The sequence below is a fragment of the Corythoichthys intestinalis genome, chromosome 7, assembly GCF_030265065.1.
Source record: "Corythoichthys intestinalis isolate RoL2023-P3 chromosome 7, ASM3026506v1, whole genome shotgun sequence".
In the NCBI taxonomy this organism is placed as follows: Eukaryota; Metazoa; Chordata; class Actinopteri; order Syngnathiformes; family Syngnathidae; genus Corythoichthys; species Corythoichthys intestinalis.
Genome location: NC_080401.1, coordinates 28677176 through 28698079, shown reverse-complemented (window position 1 = coordinate 28698079; position 20904 = coordinate 28677176). Strand labels below are relative to the sequence as shown.

General features: G+C 37.9%; 1 protein-coding gene across 3 annotated transcripts in view; it reads right to left on the bottom strand.

Annotated features, from left to right (window-relative positions):
* The window catches only part of kank4 (KN motif and ankyrin repeat domains 4), a 130701-nt gene that overhangs the window by 9792 nt on the left and 100005 nt on the right, over positions 1 to 20904 (bottom strand). For all 3 annotated transcript variants that reach the window (XM_057841215.1, XM_057841216.1, XM_057841217.1), the window contains 4 exons: positions 12008 to 12071; positions 7929 to 11072; positions 6180 to 6273; positions 3994 to 4260 (listed from right to left, as the gene is read on the bottom strand). In XM_057841215.1, the coding sequence (XP_057697198.1) occupies positions 3994 to 4260; positions 6180 to 6273; positions 7929 to 11072; positions 12008 to 12026 (3524 nt within the window). In that variant the 5' untranslated portion in view covers positions 12027 to 12071. The remainder of the gene's footprint in view (positions 1 to 3993; positions 4261 to 6179; positions 6274 to 7928; positions 11073 to 12007; positions 12072 to 20904) is intronic.

Genomic DNA, 20904 nt, shown 5'->3' with positions numbered 1-20904 from the left:
ACCAATTTTTCTTTTATTCATTATTACAGGGCACAAAGAAAACACTCGCGCTCACACTTAAGGCTCAAACACACTAGAAACGTCAACGTCGCGTCAACGATCTCACCGCGATAACGCACCAGTGACGCTCGGCGTCAATTTCCATAGGACGCGTTTCACGAGGAGCGCGTCTGTGGAGCGGCTCGATCGGTTCACGCGAGGATTGCAAGATCGCGCGTGAATAGCGGGTATTTAAAGTAGGGCTGTCAAACGATTAAAATTTTTAATCGAGGTAATTATAGCTTAAAAATTAATTAATCGTAATTAATCGCAATTAATCGCAATTCAAACCATCTATAAAATATGCCATATTTTTCTGTAAATTATATATATATTCTGTAAAATAAATTGTTGGAATGGAAAGAAGACACAAGATGGATATATACTTTCAACATACGGTACATAAGGACTGTAGTGGGCATTTCACTCTACTGTCATTTAAATCTGTCTATGCTGTCCTCACTCTGAAGCGTCTACTTTTTCCAAAGCTAGACAGCTAGTGAACGACGCCTTAATAATCAGACTTCTTCCTTTTTCATCTGATTTAATAATAAAATGGCCTCAAACAATTGTCCTCTTTAGACCGTCGTAAAACTACAAAAAAAAGTACACAAGCACTGCATTAGCAACAACGTTAGCTTAGCACGCTATACAGGTTCACTAAACATAAACAAAAAGCGTCTCATACAAAAAATATAACATTTCGCTTACTAACATAATTCTTTACAACAACCATACTTACTGACAAATCTTGTCCAAGGATCATATAAGCACATTACAACGTAGCCGTCAGCCCGAGACGTCGTGCAGCCATATTGAACTGGCAAGAAAACAATAAACCATGTCGCAAAGCGACCACAAGAGTTCGCTGTTAGACAGCACAAAAAGCCTTGCTGTAAAACTTATTATATATATATATATATATATATATATATATATTTTAACGTGATTAATTTAAAAAATTAATTACCGCCTTTTAACGCGATAATTTTGACAGCCCTAATTTAAAGGTATTAAAACAACAACACTTTGCCTTTCAGACCCCGCGTATTGGCCAGCTTTCTTTTTGAAAGAAAGAAGAGAAAATAAGTTGTGTGCTAAAGCAAAAGCAATCCCAATGACAAAGATTTTAACATTTTTTTCTTATGAACATTTTCCTAAGCTTTATTGATGTTTTTTCTCAAGTTAAAGCACCACGCAGGAATTAATTTAATTGTGTAGCAGGATTTGTGTATTATTCGTATTAATTGCAGATGTTTTAGCTCATTTTAGTTAAATTTATTTATATAGTAAATTACGATTGCATCTTATTTTGAAAATCGACCGGATCCACCGTATTTTTACACGAGTGACTTCCGGCCTGCCCGATCCTACCTGGTAGTATTGACGCAGGGGGGCCGCGTCTCGCGTCAAAAAACAAACTCTGCTGTTCTTTTTGCGTGCGTCGCGTTTAGCGCTTCCGGGACGCGTCTAACACGCAGACGCACTGCGACTGGTGTGCATTGGCTGATAGACTTTAACGGCCGCGTTTCGAAGCGTAATCGCGGCGAGATCGTTGACGCGACGTTCACATTGCTGGTGTGTTTGAGCCTTTAAGGACAATTTAGACTAATGTTCAAAAGCCTAACATTTTGTTGTTATTGTTTTTCGAGGTGTGGGAGGAAACATGAATACCTGGAGAAAACCCAGGCAAACACGAGGAGAACATCCAAATTCCACACAGAAAAGCCAAAACTGGGTTTAAACCCTTGATCTCAGAACTGAGCTTAAATCAACCATTTAACCACCAAAATTATTGAATAAGCATCAATAATTTCATAAGGGTTTATTTCCCCTCACCCCCCCAAAAAAGTTGATGTTTTTGTTTGTTTGTTTCTTAAATATTAAAAAGATATTGAGGCAGTGGGATTTTAGCAAATAAGAGGTGGGTAGTAATGTGTTACATTTAGTCCACTACTAGAGGTGTGCATCGGCACTGCCCTCACGATTCGATTCGATTCGATTACGATTCGGAGGGCCACGATTCGATTCGATTCGATTCGATTAAGAGGGCCACGATTCGATTCGGTTCGATTCGGCAATGCATCACGATGCATTAAAGCCTGGGATGCATTAAAATGCTAAAGCAAAGCATATTTTTCGTGAATCATGAGGCAACACAAGCGGTCAGACATTAAACACCTTTTCATAGGCTCTTGTGTCATTCCTGGTTGTAGTCAAATGAAAATAGTAATATATATAAAAATAATAAAAAAAACATCACAGCATTTAATTAGTGCTTTGAATGAGACCAGGGCTTTCTTTCTTTCTTTTTTTTTTTTACACACACTAGCAGCCTTTCATTTTTTACACACCGCACAAGTTTGGTCAAGTTTCCCACCAACCTCATAGAAGCCAAAATGTCTCCATATGCCTGCTTTCAATGTCTTTGGTGCGTCAATAATCTTTCGCGCTTCCTCTTTCTCCGCTTCAGCCATTGTTATTATGTTTTATCTCTGCTTTCTTGAGTGCCACTGCGCAATTGCACATGTCTGTGACGTTACTCCCATGAGGAAGCAGATTTGAGTTCTTCGTCCCCCCTGCATTGCTTGTACAATAGCTCCCTCTACAGGTAAACATGAGAATAATAATACAAATGGGGAAACCAAATCCATTGCATCACTGGAAGATTTTTGAACGGACTTATATATTTTAATATGTGCTGAATCGATTCGGCTTGTTGCCCGCATCGAATCGCATCGTCCATGGCCCGCATCGGGATGCATCGCCGCATCGATTATTGTTGACACCAGCATCCATTACATTTACTTAAGTAACTTTTTGAGAAAAATTTACTTCTAACAGTAGCTTTACTAAGCCATACTTTTTACTTTTACTTGAGTAAGAAACACTACTCCACTACACTACTACACTACTATGCCCCTACTATGGGCTACACTAGTCGTTACATTTTCCCTATTTATTCTACATATTAGATTTTTGCCAGAGACGCCAATAGTGGCTCAACCAGTTTCACCGATGAGACGTCACAATAATAATCACATGACTCCGTTATACCAATCCCACTCAAGCTTGCCGTCATATGATCACGCTAGCCTGTTCCATCACATGATGTCTTTAAAGCACCGCAAAAAAAGTATATGACATCAACATAACTTGAAAGCATAGATTTTAATCTCTCTCCCAGTTTTTATTTGGCACTGATTGACCACGGAAAACCAGAGATATGATCCTTTTAGTTTCATAATTGGAAACATTTTCTCCACTAGAGGGCACTCATGATCTTTGGACAAATAATGCTTCGTTTCTGTAGATTTTTTTTCTCTCGCCGGAATTCACTGTTTTTTCATTGTTGGTATTTCTATGGCTTAATGTGGTTATGTAAGGTGTAATAGTATAGTATTATAATAATAACAACAGTTCATATATATAACTTTGTGCTGAGAAAAAAAATACAATTCTATAAAAAAAAAAAAAAAAAATCAATCATCCTAAGTAGTTACTCACAATGTTACTCAATACTTGAGTATTATTTTCACGAAATGCGTTTTTACTTATATTTGAGTACATTTTTTGGATGATTACTTTTACTTTTACTTGAGTATTATTATTTTTGAAGTAACGCTACTCTTACTTGAGTAAATTATTTGGCTGCTTCACCCACCTCTGAATTGGTTAAAATGAAGAATTAAACTCAGAGTTAAACTTTATAGTGTAAGTGGTAGGAGTCTGTTTGTGCCTCATTTACTTGAGATCATCTCTATTGAAAAGGTCAAGATGCTCATTGGTAAGACAAGTAATTTGGCAAGAATAATTGTTTTAGTTGCCAGGATAAACAATCATTTAAACACTTTGGGAATTAGACTAAAAGACTGCAACAATATTTGATGTCCACCATAAAGTATGAACTACGTGTGTTAGCTGCGATTACTTCCCTTGGTAAATCTATCTCACCCTTCAGCCTCTTCCCCCAGGAGCACATGGCTCTCTTCTGAATCAAGTAGGTCTTTTGCAGTCTCTTTCTGTGCTGCTACTGCACCCTTTTCACCATGCAAGATTTCAGCCTCTTTCTCCAGTGCATCTGCTTCCTCCTTGGGCTTTTCTGCTGATGCAGGCTCCTTGTCTTTTTCCTGTTCTTTCTCTGAGCTGGCCCCCTCTCCTTCGACATCTAGTTTTGCCTTCTCATCTCCACTGGACTCATCGCTTGACGTGCTCTCATACCTGGCAGGAAACAACACGATCATGCCTGTGATCATTGTTTTTCATTTTTATGTTTCATTTTCCCATGACAATCCTTTATGGGATGTAACTCACTGTCTGCTGTGTGTGTATATCGCACGCCAAAGAGACAAACCATTCACTCAAATGCAGTCATACAAGGACTGATATCAGGGTAAAAAGAGTGCAGACAGTGCAATGAAGTTGGCCCCCAATCAGATGCAATTATGTCAATCGTTTGTGCTTGCTTGTGCTGTAAAAAGTTTTGTTTGTGCTGCTATCGATTTTGAGATATTTACAATTCTTTTATCGATCAATCTGAGGTCAGCAAGTCCCCCATTTTTATTTAAAATGGCTAAAAAAAAAAAAGTGTCAATCGTTTGTGCTTTATTTGTGCTGGAAAATGTTTGTTTGTGCTGCAAAGACTGTGTAGATATCCTGCTTTTAATTTGTATTGATGGCGTAACGAAGCCCCTCATTTACAGCAAAATGGATCCAAAGTGTTGACGTTTATTTGTGCAACGTTTGTGCTGTTTTTTTTCATTATGTTAAATGAAAACTTAATATGCATACGATGATCTCTCGGTTTGCGCTTCAAACTCCGCACCCACAGTCCATCGCGGATTTTTTTTTTTCCCAATTGAAAAATAAAATAAAAATAAATACAGATGAGCTATCAAGATCCGATCACGTCAGGTCAGGGAGTGCACTGGAGTTGCTTATTAAAGTTAACAATGATTGACAGACGTTAAGGTTTGATCTTGCCAGAGATGCATGGAAGCCAAAATTTCAAAGTGTTGCATGCGTCAATCATCGTTTAATTTGTTGAATAGTTGCTTTGGCAGCTAATTGTGTGTAAGTGAGCAGCCTGAGCGAATATGAGTGGACTCACTCGATGAAGCATTTATAAAGACAAGCAATTTTCCACTTTATTCTCCTTTAAAAATAAACTGAAATTGGAAGAAATTGGAGGACGTGTGATTTGGATTTTGTCGCGTCTCGTAGGGGCAGCTTAGGTAACGTTATCCTGAGCTGCAGATTTGATTCTGATATCATTCAGATTCCGTATTTGATGGTGTCATTTCAAACAGAACTTTGACGGTACGCTTTAATAATATAATACTATTTTTTCAAATGTAATTTTTTGAGTGTTTTTGGCTCTTTCATTAATACCTACAGAAACCGTAAAGTATTTGAGTTTCCTGCCTGTGTGGCAACCTGGCTTGCCTCATACATTTGTGCCCTCCGCATTAACGTTTTGACAGTAAACATTTTGTTTGCTATGGGCTTTGCAAGATAGGTCTTTCCTAAATTTAAATATGTGTACAGCCTTTGAAAAAGTACACAGGCAGCCACATAAAAGCAACACCAAAGCTGCAAATACTAATATGTAAGCAATTAATAGTCACGGTTAGATACACACTATAAGGGCATTCCTGTGAAATGAAAAGATGCTTGTTTATTACAACATTGAGCCATAGATCCGAAGCATCATTTGCAGTGAGAAAGGTAAATAAAGTTCTATTTATAGTATGTTTATCTGCTGACATGTATGCCCCTTTCAACATAACGGTCTTGTTCACTGAAGAAAGCTCATGATACATGGGGATTTTGCCAAATGAGTAATGAGGATACCTGCATTATTGAGTTAGAGATTTCAGTCATTAATGATTATTTGGTTTAGGGTTAATACAAATTAGACAATTTTGTACCACAAAATGGGCTTGCTTTCAAAGAACAAAATAGGCTATCTTAAAAAATAATAATGATCATAATTCTCACAATTACTATTACTATCAGTCATTACTTACTTAATAGCTTTCAGAGAAAGAGAAAAAAAAAGCCCAAACGATGAGGAGTTCAAACACACAGAAATACACACACACAACAAAGACATCGGATGTTCATTAAACTGATTTTACCCTCCGTTCACCCCGACAAACTTGAGGTTTTTCTTGGTTCCCTTGTTCCCTTGCTTGTCAGCAACACCATCTTTCTTCATAATAGATTTGAGACCTGGTGAAAATGGGAGAACTTGAGACAGGTATATGATTTGGCTGGTTCAAAAAATACATTTGGTTTGCCTTTGTATCCACCACGCATGCATCTATCCATCCATCCATCCATCCATCCTTGTTTTCAGATGGGAAGACAATACAATATTTCCTAGACTAAGGGTTTTGCATATTTCCGATAAATCAGCCTAAAAATGTTTGTGAAGTTAAGCACTTGTTTGCATCCGCGCACCAAATTTACAAACCATGTCTTGTTGGATCTATTTGAAAAATATCCAAATTCATGCTAGAACAAAGAAAAGGCCTTCCCTCAAATGTCAATTTATTTTTTGTGGGCTCAATTTCTGATTCTCATGTATTCTCAGGGCTTTGTGAGACAGTAGGACGTGGCTTTGGACTCAATACCAACCCAAAGACACTGTGTCACAAAAGAATGATAGTTTACTGGCTATCACGTAATGTGCACTAAAATGAGGGATTTTAAAGCATAAGTGGCAGTAAAATACATTATCTTTTACCATAATGTGCTGTATGACTTCACCCAAACAGAGGTCACTTTGTCTGAAGCACTATATTGTTTAGAAATAAAAATGTAATTAAACTACTGAGAATATTGTAAATTATGTCCCATGCCAAAATCATTGGTAACAATGGACAACAACTGTGCTGCCATAAAAGACTTTTACACTCAATTTAATAACAATGAACTGTATTTTACCACTACATGCATGCACACTTAGAAGCTTTTATGTTCTTATGCTGAACTTCAAATGAACTCAGTGCATAAAATATGTGTGATAGCACAAAGAGCAAGTCTATACTCCAGCTCCCCGGCCATAAACAGAATTTGGAAATGTCAAGGGAGGAAATAAAAGAAACAAATTTGATGTGTGCACTTTAATTAATCCATTGAACTTCGCAATTAGATACACATATTGTTTGCCTAGATATAAAAGAGGGACAGGATGCATAATCTATGATATATTAATCATAGCATGTGGGGTATACTTTTGGATGCCAGACAAAGATACCCTTCTAAAAATATTGACTTTTAATTTGAAGCCAAAAATTTCCATAATCTTTTAATTAATGTGGCTTAATTGATTTCTTTCCTGATGGTAAATGAAGTAGAAAGAAGCCAGCCACACCTCAGATTGCATTCACTCAAAATAGCACTGTTAATGAATCATATCATCACATAAATTTTCAATTGACATTAGTGAAACAACAGCTAATCTTATTGGTGAAACGAACATTTGCAGGCAAACATGACAGCTCACTAAGAAAAATATGGAGCTCAAACACGTACTCTACACTACTACGCGAACAAAACAAAAAAAAAAAGTAAAGTAAAGTAAAATATTATAACCTGGGGAATACCTGTTTTTCAAATTCTTGGAAACAAACTTTCACGCCTCAGTTCCAACTCAGTAAGTGAATTGGAGACTGAATGGTTGTCTCTTATTTGTAGTTCAGGGTGTAGTCTGCTTTTTGCATAAAAGACTGCTGGATATGCGCCAGTATCGCCTTACCCTTACAAGGATAAGCAGTGTAGAGAATGGATGGTTGGAACTTGTTCAATCATTCAATCAACTCCAGTGTATTCACATAGCCCTTAATCACATAGACTTGCATTTTCATTATATTAGGGCTTACCTTGTTCTTGCTGTTTGTTGGAGGCGGCTTTTTGGCCAGGTGAGTAAAAGGCAGAAAGAACACTAAGGGAACTGACTAATTGACTTTGAATAGAGCTCATTTTTGAAGGGCCTTGCTTCCCAGCTGGTTTTCCTGCAGTTGGTGTTTTTCCCGCAGGCTTGGCTGAGGCTCCCTTTCCTGTCTCTGTGCTTTTCCCTGCTGTCTGTTTTTGTGTGCTGTTACTTTGCTGCTGGCTGACCATTGGTTGCGCTCCAGAGCTGCTCCCCAATTGAGCCCATTGCTCTCCCAGAAGCCCAGTTATGCGTGTTACGACTTGACCTAAAGCCGCAGGCGAAGTTGGCGACTCACTTGAGCCTCTGCGTACCTGCTGCACATCGTCACTATCGCGGCGTGAGGCCATGGCTTCCCCGGAAGTCCGATGCTGGGTTGTTTCACTGGAGCCTCTGCGTAATGTCTGCAATTCGGGGCCTTTCTTAAGGGGTTGACTTTCATCGGACAATCTCCGAGACTGAGGTTGGACTTCACCCGATGGCCGGCGTGCAGGGTGAGTGTTTCCATCTCCAGATTCACGTCTTAAAGGCTGTGATACGATAGCTTTCAGATCCTTTGAATCCCGTCGAACTGTCGTCTTAGATTTAGCTTGGATAGATTTTGGTCGGGTTTGGATGTCCTTGGAACTTGATGATGGGCTTTTAATCTCAGATTGAGTTTGTGATAGCGATTTTTTTTCAGATGATGGCTCCATAGTATTGTCCAAAGACTGCGATTGGGATTCATGTTTAATCTGCGGTTCAGAGCGATCTTGGGAGGGTTGAGACACAGTCTTTGACTGCTGATCTTGGATTTCACTGGATTCCATATGAGGAGGACACACAGGAGCAGCTTGAAGTTGAACGACTGTTGGTTGTGACTGATCTGAGGATGTCCTGCGGCCTCTCTGAGGTCTGATTGGGACTCCCTTCTTCACCGTGGCAGTCTCTGATGCTACTACAACGTTGACATTACCCGTAGTCTCTCCAGCACTTTGTGAAACCTTCACTGTTTCAATACTCTCTAACAATTCTCCCTTTTTAATATTCTGCTCAATGCTTGCCTCTGTTGTAGCTTCTACATGTTCTACTGTTTCAGTTTGGGGACTTTTACCTTCAGTCTGGTTGACAAAATCTGAACCTGTATTTTTTCCTTCAATCCTTTTAACTGAAACAGAACTATCTATCTTAACTTCAAAATTCTCTAACATCTTTATTTCCTGCGAAACAACTTCATTTGATTCATTGCATTCTTCACTTTTGCTGGCACTAATATGAACCTCATCTCTTCGTTTTCCTGTATTTTCAATGTCCTGGCTTTCTGTTTCGACATTTCTAACTAAAATGTTGTCTTCCAGTTTTTCTACGTCTGTCTCAGTATGCTGGTCATTCATCTTTGCTACCTCTGTTTCTGTCACCCGGTCCACTGTGTCGACCCTCTCTGTCTCTGTCCCCCTATCGACACTGCTGGCCCTTGACCTCTGAGGATGGTCTGTCTCTTCCTCTGCTCCAGCTACATTTGTCTCAGTCATTTGATCATTTGTAGTTGGTCTTTCAGTTACTGTACCCTGTTCCATCCTGTTGACTGCAAGCGGTTGAGGGCTAAAAAGTAAACCTTCTGCCCCAACTTCTGTCACTCTGTCCTGAGTGTCAATTTTGGAAGTTTTAATTTCTTCATTAATACTTCCAGATCTTGGTATGGGGGAACATACTTCAATACATATTCTTTGTGTATCGGTACCTTGATCTACTGTACCAGGTGATTCTGTCTCTGTCTCCTGGTTAACAAAGTCAACTCTCTCAGTCTCTGTTCCTGTATCTATACTTTCTCTTCTTGGTCTGCTATGTGCTTCTGTTGCACACACATCTAATTGTATTCCCTCACTCAGCTGTAGTATTTTCTCCTCTTTCACTTGGTTCTCCACTATTTGTTCTTTCAACAAATCATTAGTTCTCTCTAGTTCTTGAGTAGCCTTAAGAAGTTTAGCCTCCAGTAATACTAGCTTTTCATTCAAATTCTGTACATTACCTGAGTCCCCCAAATTATCACCTTTTGTTGAATTACCATCTTCCTGACCTGCATGTTCAAGTGGACTCCCTACAGTCTCTTTCTGATGGTCACATTTTTCTGGCAGTTCTGTTTGAATGTTACATTCTTGCTGAGATAAACTAATAACAAATCCTTGATTTACTGGCTCTTTTTGAACCATAATATTTTCCCCTGTGCTACCCTGTGTCTTTTCATCACTTACTGTCTGTCTTGTCAAATTCTGATTGAGTTGTGACGTAAGAGACAGATTAAACTCTGGTCTGCTTGCATGTGGTTGCGAAGCCTGGGCCTTTTCTTGGGCCTTAAGTTGACATAGTAGCTTCTCTCTCTCCATCCTTAGTGAGCAGATTTGAGCCTTAAGTTCAGGGATGGTTTTGACCTGTTCTTCAAGCTCTCTGACTCGCTTCAAAGCTACTGTGATCTGCTGGTGAATTCCCACTCGTTCTTGTGTAGCACATCTTCTTTCTGTGATATCAGGTGATGCTCTGAATACGTTTTCAGTTGAGCCATTCTCTGGTGTTACGACAATACGATCTGGACTACTTGAATCAGAACCTTTCCGCTGTTGTAATGTGACAGGCATACTTGATGCTCGAAGCAAGTTTGGACGATTTTGAGTGCCCATCATTTTCTCTTCAATACTGTGAGGCCCCAAAACACCTTCATCCCGAAGCCTAGCTGAAACAACACTTGTTGCTTGGATAGTTGTCCCTCTTGTTAAAGTTACTCCTTCATTTGTCCTCAAATCTGAGAGCTGTGTAACCTCTGTTAGCCGCGATTTAGGTCTTGGACCCAAGGTGGATGTCCCAGACCAGGTACTATCTTCAGAGGCTGGCTGGATCGCCTGCCCTGGCAGACTAAAATTTCTGGGCAGAGTACTGAATTTGGGAGGACCCTTGATCCGACGTTGGATGTGGACTCTTTTGATAGTATTGCCTTTTTCAATATCATCAACATATTTGAGAAAATCCAAGTCCAGGTGGAAGCCATAAGGAGTTTCTACTGAGTAGGGTAGTTGCTTTCTCTGAACACCACCTTCACTGCCTGTTGTCTGAAAGCCATTGGCTGGTAAAAGGAAATGTCACAAAAATTAGTCAAGACGTTTCTCGCATTAGAACGAAAATCATACTGTAATTATTATCTGACTCAAGCTGTAATAGTAAAAGCAAAACATGATGTATACCCGTCTTCAACTGCTTCACAAATTACAGAGTGAAATACTAACTGTTTAAATCAGGGATCACCAAACTATTCCACAAGATTTCATTCCAACAAAACAAAACGACACCTTCACCAAACTGGTGTCTTGCAAGTGTTATCATTTGATTACACTAAATTTAAACATTAAACTGTCTGTGCTTGATCACTAGGAACAAAAACCAGGACACACAGCGGGCCTTGAGGAGATGGTTTAAATAAACAGGTATACCAATATGCTGTATCACTGGTGCAGTACACAACATGAGCTGACATATGTATATATAAAACTAGGGATGTCCTGATTGCATATTTTGTACCCAAGTCCAAGTCACCTGATTTTGACAATCTGCCGAAACTGAACTCCGATCAGATACAGAAAAAGTGTTTTTTTTTAATTGTTTTTTGTTGTTGTTGTTGTTGTTGCTTCGATGCTCACACTGCCAAGAACAGCTCTCTCTCATCTGCACTGGTGACCAAGAAAAACAGTTTGGCCGCACAGCTTAGAAGAAGGAAGAGTGAGAGGCTGTACGAGCAGACAAAGCACAGCAGAATAAACATAAATAATATTTTTTAAAATTAAAAACCCAATCCTTTTCACCCGATTCAGATCCTCTGAAAAATGGCGTGAGCGGCCAGACCTCTGATCGCGTGATCGAATCGGGACATCCCTATATAAAATCATATGCAATGTCATGAAACAAACAGAAAATATCCCTACATTACATATTGTGCTCAATAAGATCCACACATATCATATCCAATGCAACAGCTATAAATTAAAAATCACTGGTGATCCTCACCACTTTTTTTGTCCATCATAGGATGCAGAGATGTCAGTCATCGACAACAGTTTCGCAGAACAGCCTATGGGGGGAAAAAAATAAACAAAAAATAACTGTTTGAGAAAATCACTGAATTAGTAATTTTGTATTACAGAAAAACAATGCAAAAACAGAAGGTATTAAAACATACAGTATGACTTGAGTTTTTCTACACACAAACTATTTAATCAGAGAGACACATTAAACATTTCCAAATATTTGAAAACTTTCAACTAAATATCACAATTCAACAATTATAACACTTATTTTTCAGAGTAGAAGCTATTTACTCAGGATATGGAGTAAATAATATACCTGTATTCAATACAGTCAACCTGCGTATGGACAACATACACATGAAAAAAATCACTGTGAACGTGTTGAATAATAAATACAACAACAAACTTGTTCTAACTTGTCCATTAACTTTTTTAAATAACTGGAAATTGGCAAAGTAATTCCTGTAAATAATTTTTCAGACTATAAAGCACACCATGTTTTCAGGCACACCTTCATTGAACAAGTTTATTTTCATACACAAGGCATTCGGTATTAGAAGGTGCATTAGTGCATCAACGCGCTGCATTTGTTACCTATCTTTTAACATTGTTATTATTGTTTTTATTTATTTATTAATGTTTGAAAATTTGTTTTATTGATGTTCTATTTAAATATGTTTAAACTATTAATGAAACTACTACTAATTCTACTACCACTTTAAACTACCTTAATTGTATTTTTTCTGTATAAATGAGTGCTCTATGTTTGACTGTAAGTAACTCTGCAAACTGAAATAAGCTCAGTCATTTGACTGCGATAGCACAAATGCTCCAACAAAATACAAAATTGGTTTGAAGTAATTAAGAATTGGATTTTGAAGTTCATTGTCAATTTGGGGAAAAAATAATGATTTTAAGTATGCTTTATAATTTAAAAAAAAAAAAAAAATTGGTACTAAAATAAAGGGGTTGACTTGGCAAATATTGTGGTACCTGTAACATAGTATTTATTAAGGATGTCTTGATCCATATTTTTTGACTTCCAATCTGATACGTTCATTACATGTTTTTCCAACACTGATCCGTTACCCATATTTTTTGACCATTAACAATAATGCAAAAATAATGCAAGCAAAATTTGACAAGATTTTTTTTTGTTTTAAAGTGAGCCCAGCTGGTATCTCCTCAAGAAATGCTCCTTTTACAAATATTACATGATGGTCTGTTATTATCATTAGTTTCTAAAGAGAAGATGTTTGCCTGGTGACCACAGTCAAAAAGTGTAATGGTGCTGAAAACACTGAATACTAGATCGAATTTGATCTTGTGACCAAAGTGGTAAGTTGCAGAGCGGCTATGTTTCAGACGCGCCCCGGAAGCGGTTAAACCCATCACACCCGAAACGAACGACAGAGTTTATTATTTGCGGTGAGACGCAACCCCCCTGTGTGAATCAAACTAGGTATAATCGGGCAGACCAGAAGTGACTTGTGTAAAAACACCTTGGATCCGGTCAATTTTTAAAATAATATGAAATTAATTTTATTAATATATGTGTGATGCTTTTACTTGAGAAAATTCATCAATAAAGTGTTTTGAAACCTTTCAGAAGAAAACATGATTCTTTTAAGCATTTGACTTGTAAAATACATGTTAAAATCTTTCTTTGTCTTTGTAGTTGTTCTCTTTAGCACAGGACTTCATTTTTCTTCTTTCAGAAAGAAAGCTGACCAACACATGGGGTCTGAAAAGCAAATGTTTTTTGTATTGTTATCTTTAAATACCCGCTACTCTCGGACTCTCACGCGATCTTGAAATCCTCACGTGTATCGATCAAGCCGCTCTGCTCGTAAAACGCATTCTGTTAAAATTTGGGACGAGCAACAGCGGTGCGTTAACGCATTGGCAATCCCGACGTGCCACAGATGCGCCTGGTGTAACACTGGGGTTACACAATGAGCTGCCACAGCACACTCTCGCTAGTGTATAACAAGCTAAACGATGATTTATAGATTTGCACCTTTGATCATAGAGCTACCAAGCTTCTCTAGCGAGATCAAAGCTACAAACCTGTCAATCATCATTTCATCACTTTAATGAGCAAACTCCAGTGCACTGCTGACCTAGAAAAACAGCAGGAGGGAGAATGAGAGGCTGTATGAGCATGAAGCAGAAAAACATAAAAACATTTTTTCAATTAAAAACCCGATCCTTTTCAACCGATTCCAATCCTCTGAAAAATGGCGCGATCGGCCCGATTTCCGATCACATCATCGGATTAGGACATTCCTAATCAAAATAAAAATTATTCTGAAAAAGATGCATCTGTTGATAAGTGACAAATGTGCTTCCTTGTACAATATGCACAGTTTGACAGCCCACTGACAAGCAACGCAGCGACTGTACATGCAAAGACGTGAGAACATTTCTATTTAGTACTGTACTTTCCTACCTTTTTTGGTTGCGCTTTTGAGGCCTACGTTTGGGCTATTTGTGTATTTCAGGTTTCATTTGTTACTGTTACTCTTTGTTGAATAAAGACTGTTCAACAATATAATCCGTTGCTGCTTTGGGCTACAACACATCACATAATGTATAAAATAACATTGTGTTATAGTACTGTAATATTTTGCATGTGATGTAGAGTTGGGGACCATGCACGCCTTTAGGGAATGTGTTGCATCAATCCGTTCTTATAACCAAGAGGAAAAAATGAATTGCAACTTTAGTTTTACTGACAGAAGCTCTAAACAAAGAGGGCTTAATCTTCAGTGAGCTTAGTGCTGCAAAAGAGCAAAGTGATCTGGAAAACAATTGAGCAAGATTACTGAAACATTCGTGGAATTATGTCACAATTTCCATATTAATAGACTAATACAACTGACCAAATGTTGAGGTTTTGATAAAATACTGTACATCAGGATTACTTTTATTCAAATTTTTATCAAAAGAAAAACATATATTGTACTGTAAATTAACATAACACCACAAGAATGGAGCCTGTTTAGCATTTGCCAGGGTTTCAAGTGTTATAAAATGGTGCATTTTTCAAGATGAGTTAATCATGGTTAAATGACCATAAATGTTACACAACATGAGTGATTATGCTTCTCTTTCTTTTTTTTTTTGTGTGTAGAAACATAAGGGAGTCATTAATTACATTCTCTTATGTCCCACCTCCCTATGAATTAATTTGTAATAACTGCTATGATTGTCATTTGTCACTCAGCTTTTCTTTTTACGTTCAACTGCCAATTTTGTGCAAATATGTTTTGTGTGTGCGCATTCGTGTTTGTGTGTGTAAAATTCACAGCCAGTTATCTATGCATTAAAACAAGGCTCAACAAATTACATAATCAAAGCCTTACACTGTATGTTATCGAGCATTGCTTGTATTGCAAATATACACACATACATATAATATGTAGGTGGGTAGGTATAACATGTTTTGCTTGAAATGTTACCAACTCACGCAATTGTATTAAACCAATGTTGACGGTGAAATACATATATATATACATATATATATATATACTGCAATTCAAAACATATTTTTGAGAATGTGATAAGCTATCAGGTACTGTAGAGGAAAGTGATCAATCAAATGTACTACTATCTGCTAAGGCTGAAAAACAAAAGGATGACAAGTTCTGTTTTACTTTTGCCCAATGTAGATCGTCATCCAGTAGTGATCTGTTGTCTCCATTAGAAAAAATGAATAGGTTTTGATAGCTGTTGGATAGATTGTCACAGCATGTGGCTGTTACCATGGCAACCATCCTTTAACCTGCTACCCTTTTCTGTGTCCCAGGAGTAGGAAGCAAATCAGCATTCCTGACTTCTATGGTGCTAAATGGAACTGCAGCCTACTGTCCTTTAGGCTTAATTAGTCAAATTGGGAGTTGAAAAATGCTGATTGTAATCTGTAACAGAGTGGCCAACAATAGACATTTAATAAGAATGTTACTAATAACAGCTAGATATAGCTAGAGGAAGCAAATGGAGAAAAAAGTTGAAAAGAAGCCGACATTAAGTAACATGAGAATAGAATTGAAATGTTAAAAACAAGATAAATGTCAAACCTTCAATGCACTGGCCAGGACTGTAAAAGTTGATTGTTTTATATCCCTCCTCACATAAATTTAGCAGTAGCGATAGAGCAATGTTTCAGTTGAAGCTTTTAAAGTGCAGTGGGAATATCTACGCTAAATTACAAGCCAATAAAAGTTAAAGCAAAGTAAAAAGAAAACAAGCAGGACACTACAGACTGAAGGCTGTGTGCAATAAGTCCAGATACTCCTAATACAAAAAATGTATTGGGCTCCAAAGATTGATAGACACAAGCCCATGCTATATAGCTACCAAATTTCAAGACAACCACTTCACGTGCGGTAGAGGAGTAGGACTTTAACATTACTTGATACCACAAGAAGAAGAAAAACAAGTGGCGCCTTGTAAGCCTGTTGTCAGCCAATAAAATAAAATACTGTAAATGTCTACAATCTGTGTGCACGTATAAATGTAACCCAGGTTCATTGCAGGATGATAAATAGAATAGGAAACATTATTTTTAGTTTAATTTAAAGCCCTCAATAAGACTACATATGCCATGTTATGTATGACAATAATTAATGAAACTTCATTCATTCAATCATCTTCTGAACCGTTTATCCTCACAGGGGTCACCGGGGTGCTGGAGCGTATCCCAGCTAACAACGGGCAGGAGGCAGGGTAGACACTGGGATTGGGGTTGAAACTTGCAAAAGAATGGGTTTGTGTTATGTACTGTAATCTCTGTTTTTTTTTTTTGTTTTACAAGCTAATTGCTGACTGTGTACTGTAAGTCCCACCTGCGGTTATGTGTTATGTGCTGTGCAGAGCATAGCCTAAATAATTGTAAATTGTTGTCATAACATTTATAACATGGATATTATCTGAAATTGAGGATTGTAAGTCCCACAGCATGGCAAGTGGGAATTTGCTGTTTACAGCACTATCTTCCGCGTATGTTCCGGGACCTATGTTCGTCTCGTCATCCCTGTGCTATCATATTTACTTTGCGTTCCGGCACTTATGATTTACAAATTAAGCACTGCTTGACTGTATTCAACAGTCAGATAAGGATCTCTCCAATGATTCATAATATTGGGTCAATTCATTATTGCTTGCACTGTTATTCATGTAAAGTCCCTCAGTTTCCAAAGTTCTTACAGGTACTAGTCCCCCTCTTGGGATTAATAAGTAGTATGGGTGTCTATTTACAAAAATCCTGAAGAAAAAGTTTTTTTGAATGCAGGCAATCCCTGGGTTACGAACAAGTTCACACTGGCAACGTCACCCGAATTTTCGTGTGAGTCAGAATTAACCCTTTACGTACCCCTAAATACCTCCTAAATCTAAACATAACTATCCCAAAACATGTACTATAGGTCATATTGATAAAATAAAGTGAAAAATAAGATTCTGTGAGATATGTCATATGTTCTGTTGTATTCAATGATTATTCGGGCTTTACTCGCGAGTAAGTCACATTGCCGAGAGAAAAGAGCTCTGTAGACAGTTTAGGGAGGCGAGAGAGGGGGTATATTAGGGCCGTTCAGATTGCCAGCATCGGTTTCTCAACGCGACCCCATCATCCGAATTTAAAAAGCCAGATCGGGACTCGTCAGCAGCTGCATGAGAACAAGGAGGCTCAGATCTCCCGGCCGAAAGAAACTGCAAACAGGGGTGACGCTGCTGGGGGAGAAGGGGATCCTGACATGAAGAACGGCAACAGGAACTTGGTACTGTTTACGTGTCAAAAAAACCACACAAAAAAAAACACTGGAGACAAAATTTTGGAGGAGACTCCTACGTCGTAAAGTCGAAATCACGCAAGTCGGGTACGTCGTAACCCGGGGACTACCTGTATGTTGTACTCAAAGCACTGATCTACATTCACAGCGTAACTTCTATTATTTCATCAGCAAAAAATGTTTAACGGTAATCATTCCCAACTACTCTTTATTGTCTTGTGTTTTTCTTTTAAGTACTTTCCATCATTTAGTTGTGTCTCACATATTTTTCGTTCATTCGTATTTCAGCCTCTACTGCATATGTTGCCACCTCCTTCCTTTAATTATAACGCGATAGCGCTCACATTAAAAAGGACATTATGTTGGGTGAGGCCCTACTGAAGGCCTAAGTAGAAAATGCATGGTCCACCATCCTGGGGTGGATCCTCTTTAGTTGTGGGTGCAGAATTTCACTCTAAAAAAACAGACAAAACCTTTTCACCAATCTGGTGTCTTATAAGTTTAATCAGTTGATTGCAGTCATGTGCTGCTTGTGTAAGCACAAACCTCATTGGTTAAATAGTCTGGTCTCGATCAGTAGGAACAAAAACCAGGACCCACAGCTTCATCTAAGACCCCTGTCTTAGATGAAGCACTTGTACCTACCAATGTGTACATCAATATCATTTAAAAAAAAAAAAAAATCCATATTCATTGTGTGTAACGTTTTGCCTGTTGACATTAATTCTCAGTTCTTTTGTATGCATTATTGTAAAGTTTGTTAGTAGCCTATATTAGACTTATTGGATACATGCCAGATTCTGTCATCACCAGTCCAGAGGACACAGCAGCTGGCTGAGATGAAACAGGGGGAAAAAAGATGAGAGTGCATTGAATAAGCTACTATACTGACAGCAAGATTTCATTAAATCTTCAGTATATTTATTTAGAGACCATTTTGAAGCGCAACCTACTAAATCATTGAAAAAAGTGTCGTCCCTGAGCTCAGTTGTGTAATTTAATGTAGATATAAACCCTTTATTTATGCAACAAACATTCTAAAAACTGAATTTGCCTGACCGATCCACGAGAAAGTAGGAAAATCATTAGTTTTAGTGATTGCCTGTTACTATGGATCAAATTAATTTGATACAGTGACATAGGGCAGGCTGCAGAGATGGCAGGCAGACAGGAAATAGGAACGGCGAGTGCAGTCACTCGGCAGACAGGAGGTGGGCGGTTAGATGAGAGATGATGAGAGAAAGTGAAAACTGAGGCAGGCTCGGGAGTGGCAGCTGTACACATTCATATCTCCTACATGCAGAAAAGAACTTTGACACCCCCCACCCCCATCAATTTAAGCACACCCCTCTATCTAATATAAAAATATTGAATTTATGAATGCGGTAAAATATGAACAAACAGTGTGAAGCAGTATGCAATGGGTGTGGATGAGCTCATTAACACAAGGTAAGGTCATTGTGGAGCACAAGGCCATCAAAAATGCATAAACAACTTCTGAGTTGTTATTGCAGTACTAGCACGGGTCCAGTTATCACTATTTATGCTTGTGCAGTCCCATTCATCGACCTTCGGCTTGGAGAAAGCGCAAGGAAACAAAAAAAGTGGTGTATTGTGAGATATCTACTATTTTATAGGTTATGCGTAAATCACACAGACATCTGATGTCATTGTAAAACTTGTATTTATGTAAAACATGCAGCAACGGAGATCAATAGAAGTACTGTGTATTACTTTATTACCTGGCTACAGCTTGTTGCCAGACCCAAATTAATTGGGCTCAATAGAACACACAGCAGCTGGGACTGTGAATAACATATACTGTAGCTGTTGAACAGAATGTAAGGTAGTCAGATTTTGTGCCCAAAAAAAAAAAAAGATTTTAGAATTACTATCCACGTCTATGTATAATTTAGTTACTCGTAGTTTTTTTCAATTTTCTGTACTGCTTATTCTCACAGGGGTCACCGGGGTGTTTTAGATTGTTCAATCAGTCTATCATGCATATTTTTGGGAGGAAACCACTCACCAACTAGCTGCCACAGTTACTCATAGTAAATTTATGAATGGCGGAAAACACAGACAACGCTGAAAAAGCAGTTTCTGTTCTTGCACCCCTCTTTAAAATAAACTGCTGTATTTCAAGCCAAAAGAAGAAGAACAATATGTCTATAAACTGCCATACCAGTGTCATGGCGCATTAAGCTCCCAAACTATTTTTAATTTGTCTGTTTTACCCTGGAGACCTCCATTTACAGACACTGCACAACCGCTTTTGTTTCAACCCAGCCATAAAAAGAAGGTCATTATATTTATTATTCGAAATATCTGTAATTTTCAGCTTAGAATCAGTAATTGATGTCTAATATTTACCTACAAAAATGACTTTAAAAAATTATTCACTCGCATATTTTAAACTTTTAAACAAATTACGTCACAATGAGTCACGGATATCTACCTCATAACTATCGCTTAATTGTATTTTTTGTTACTATCGCATTTTCCCCAAAATTTTAGATGATGATAAATAATCGATTCAAACAAAGAAAAATAGGGGAAAAAAAAAAAAAAAAAAAAAAAAAAAAAACGTTTAAAAGGGTAAATATGTGAAAAAGAAAATCTCAACCACTTGATGTCTGCGATTTCTGCATCGCGACACTTGTTGTATTAGCATGTTTCACCCATAAAATCCCCAAAAAATCCAGCTTTGGTCATTCACAACTGTGGCTTGGCACTCGGTTGTACATGCTACATGGAGTTTTTGGATCGAAAAGAGGTAAGTACGTGATAATATCTCATTAAAATCACGGCTTATTTAATTATGCTCTCTCATGCTCTCACCTCCAATTAGGGTTTCGCTGTTTAAAATAAAATAAAAAAATCTAAAATTTTCTTCCCCCAGAAAATAGAGATTTTAAGCTTTCCAATGATGTATCACACATGCCTATAGGACAATTTTGAAATTTGGCCAAATTGGGGGTCTCAGAGCGGAACTTCAACTCACCTGAGTGTTTTCCGCCATATATATATATATATATATATATATATATATATATATATATATATATATATATATATATAT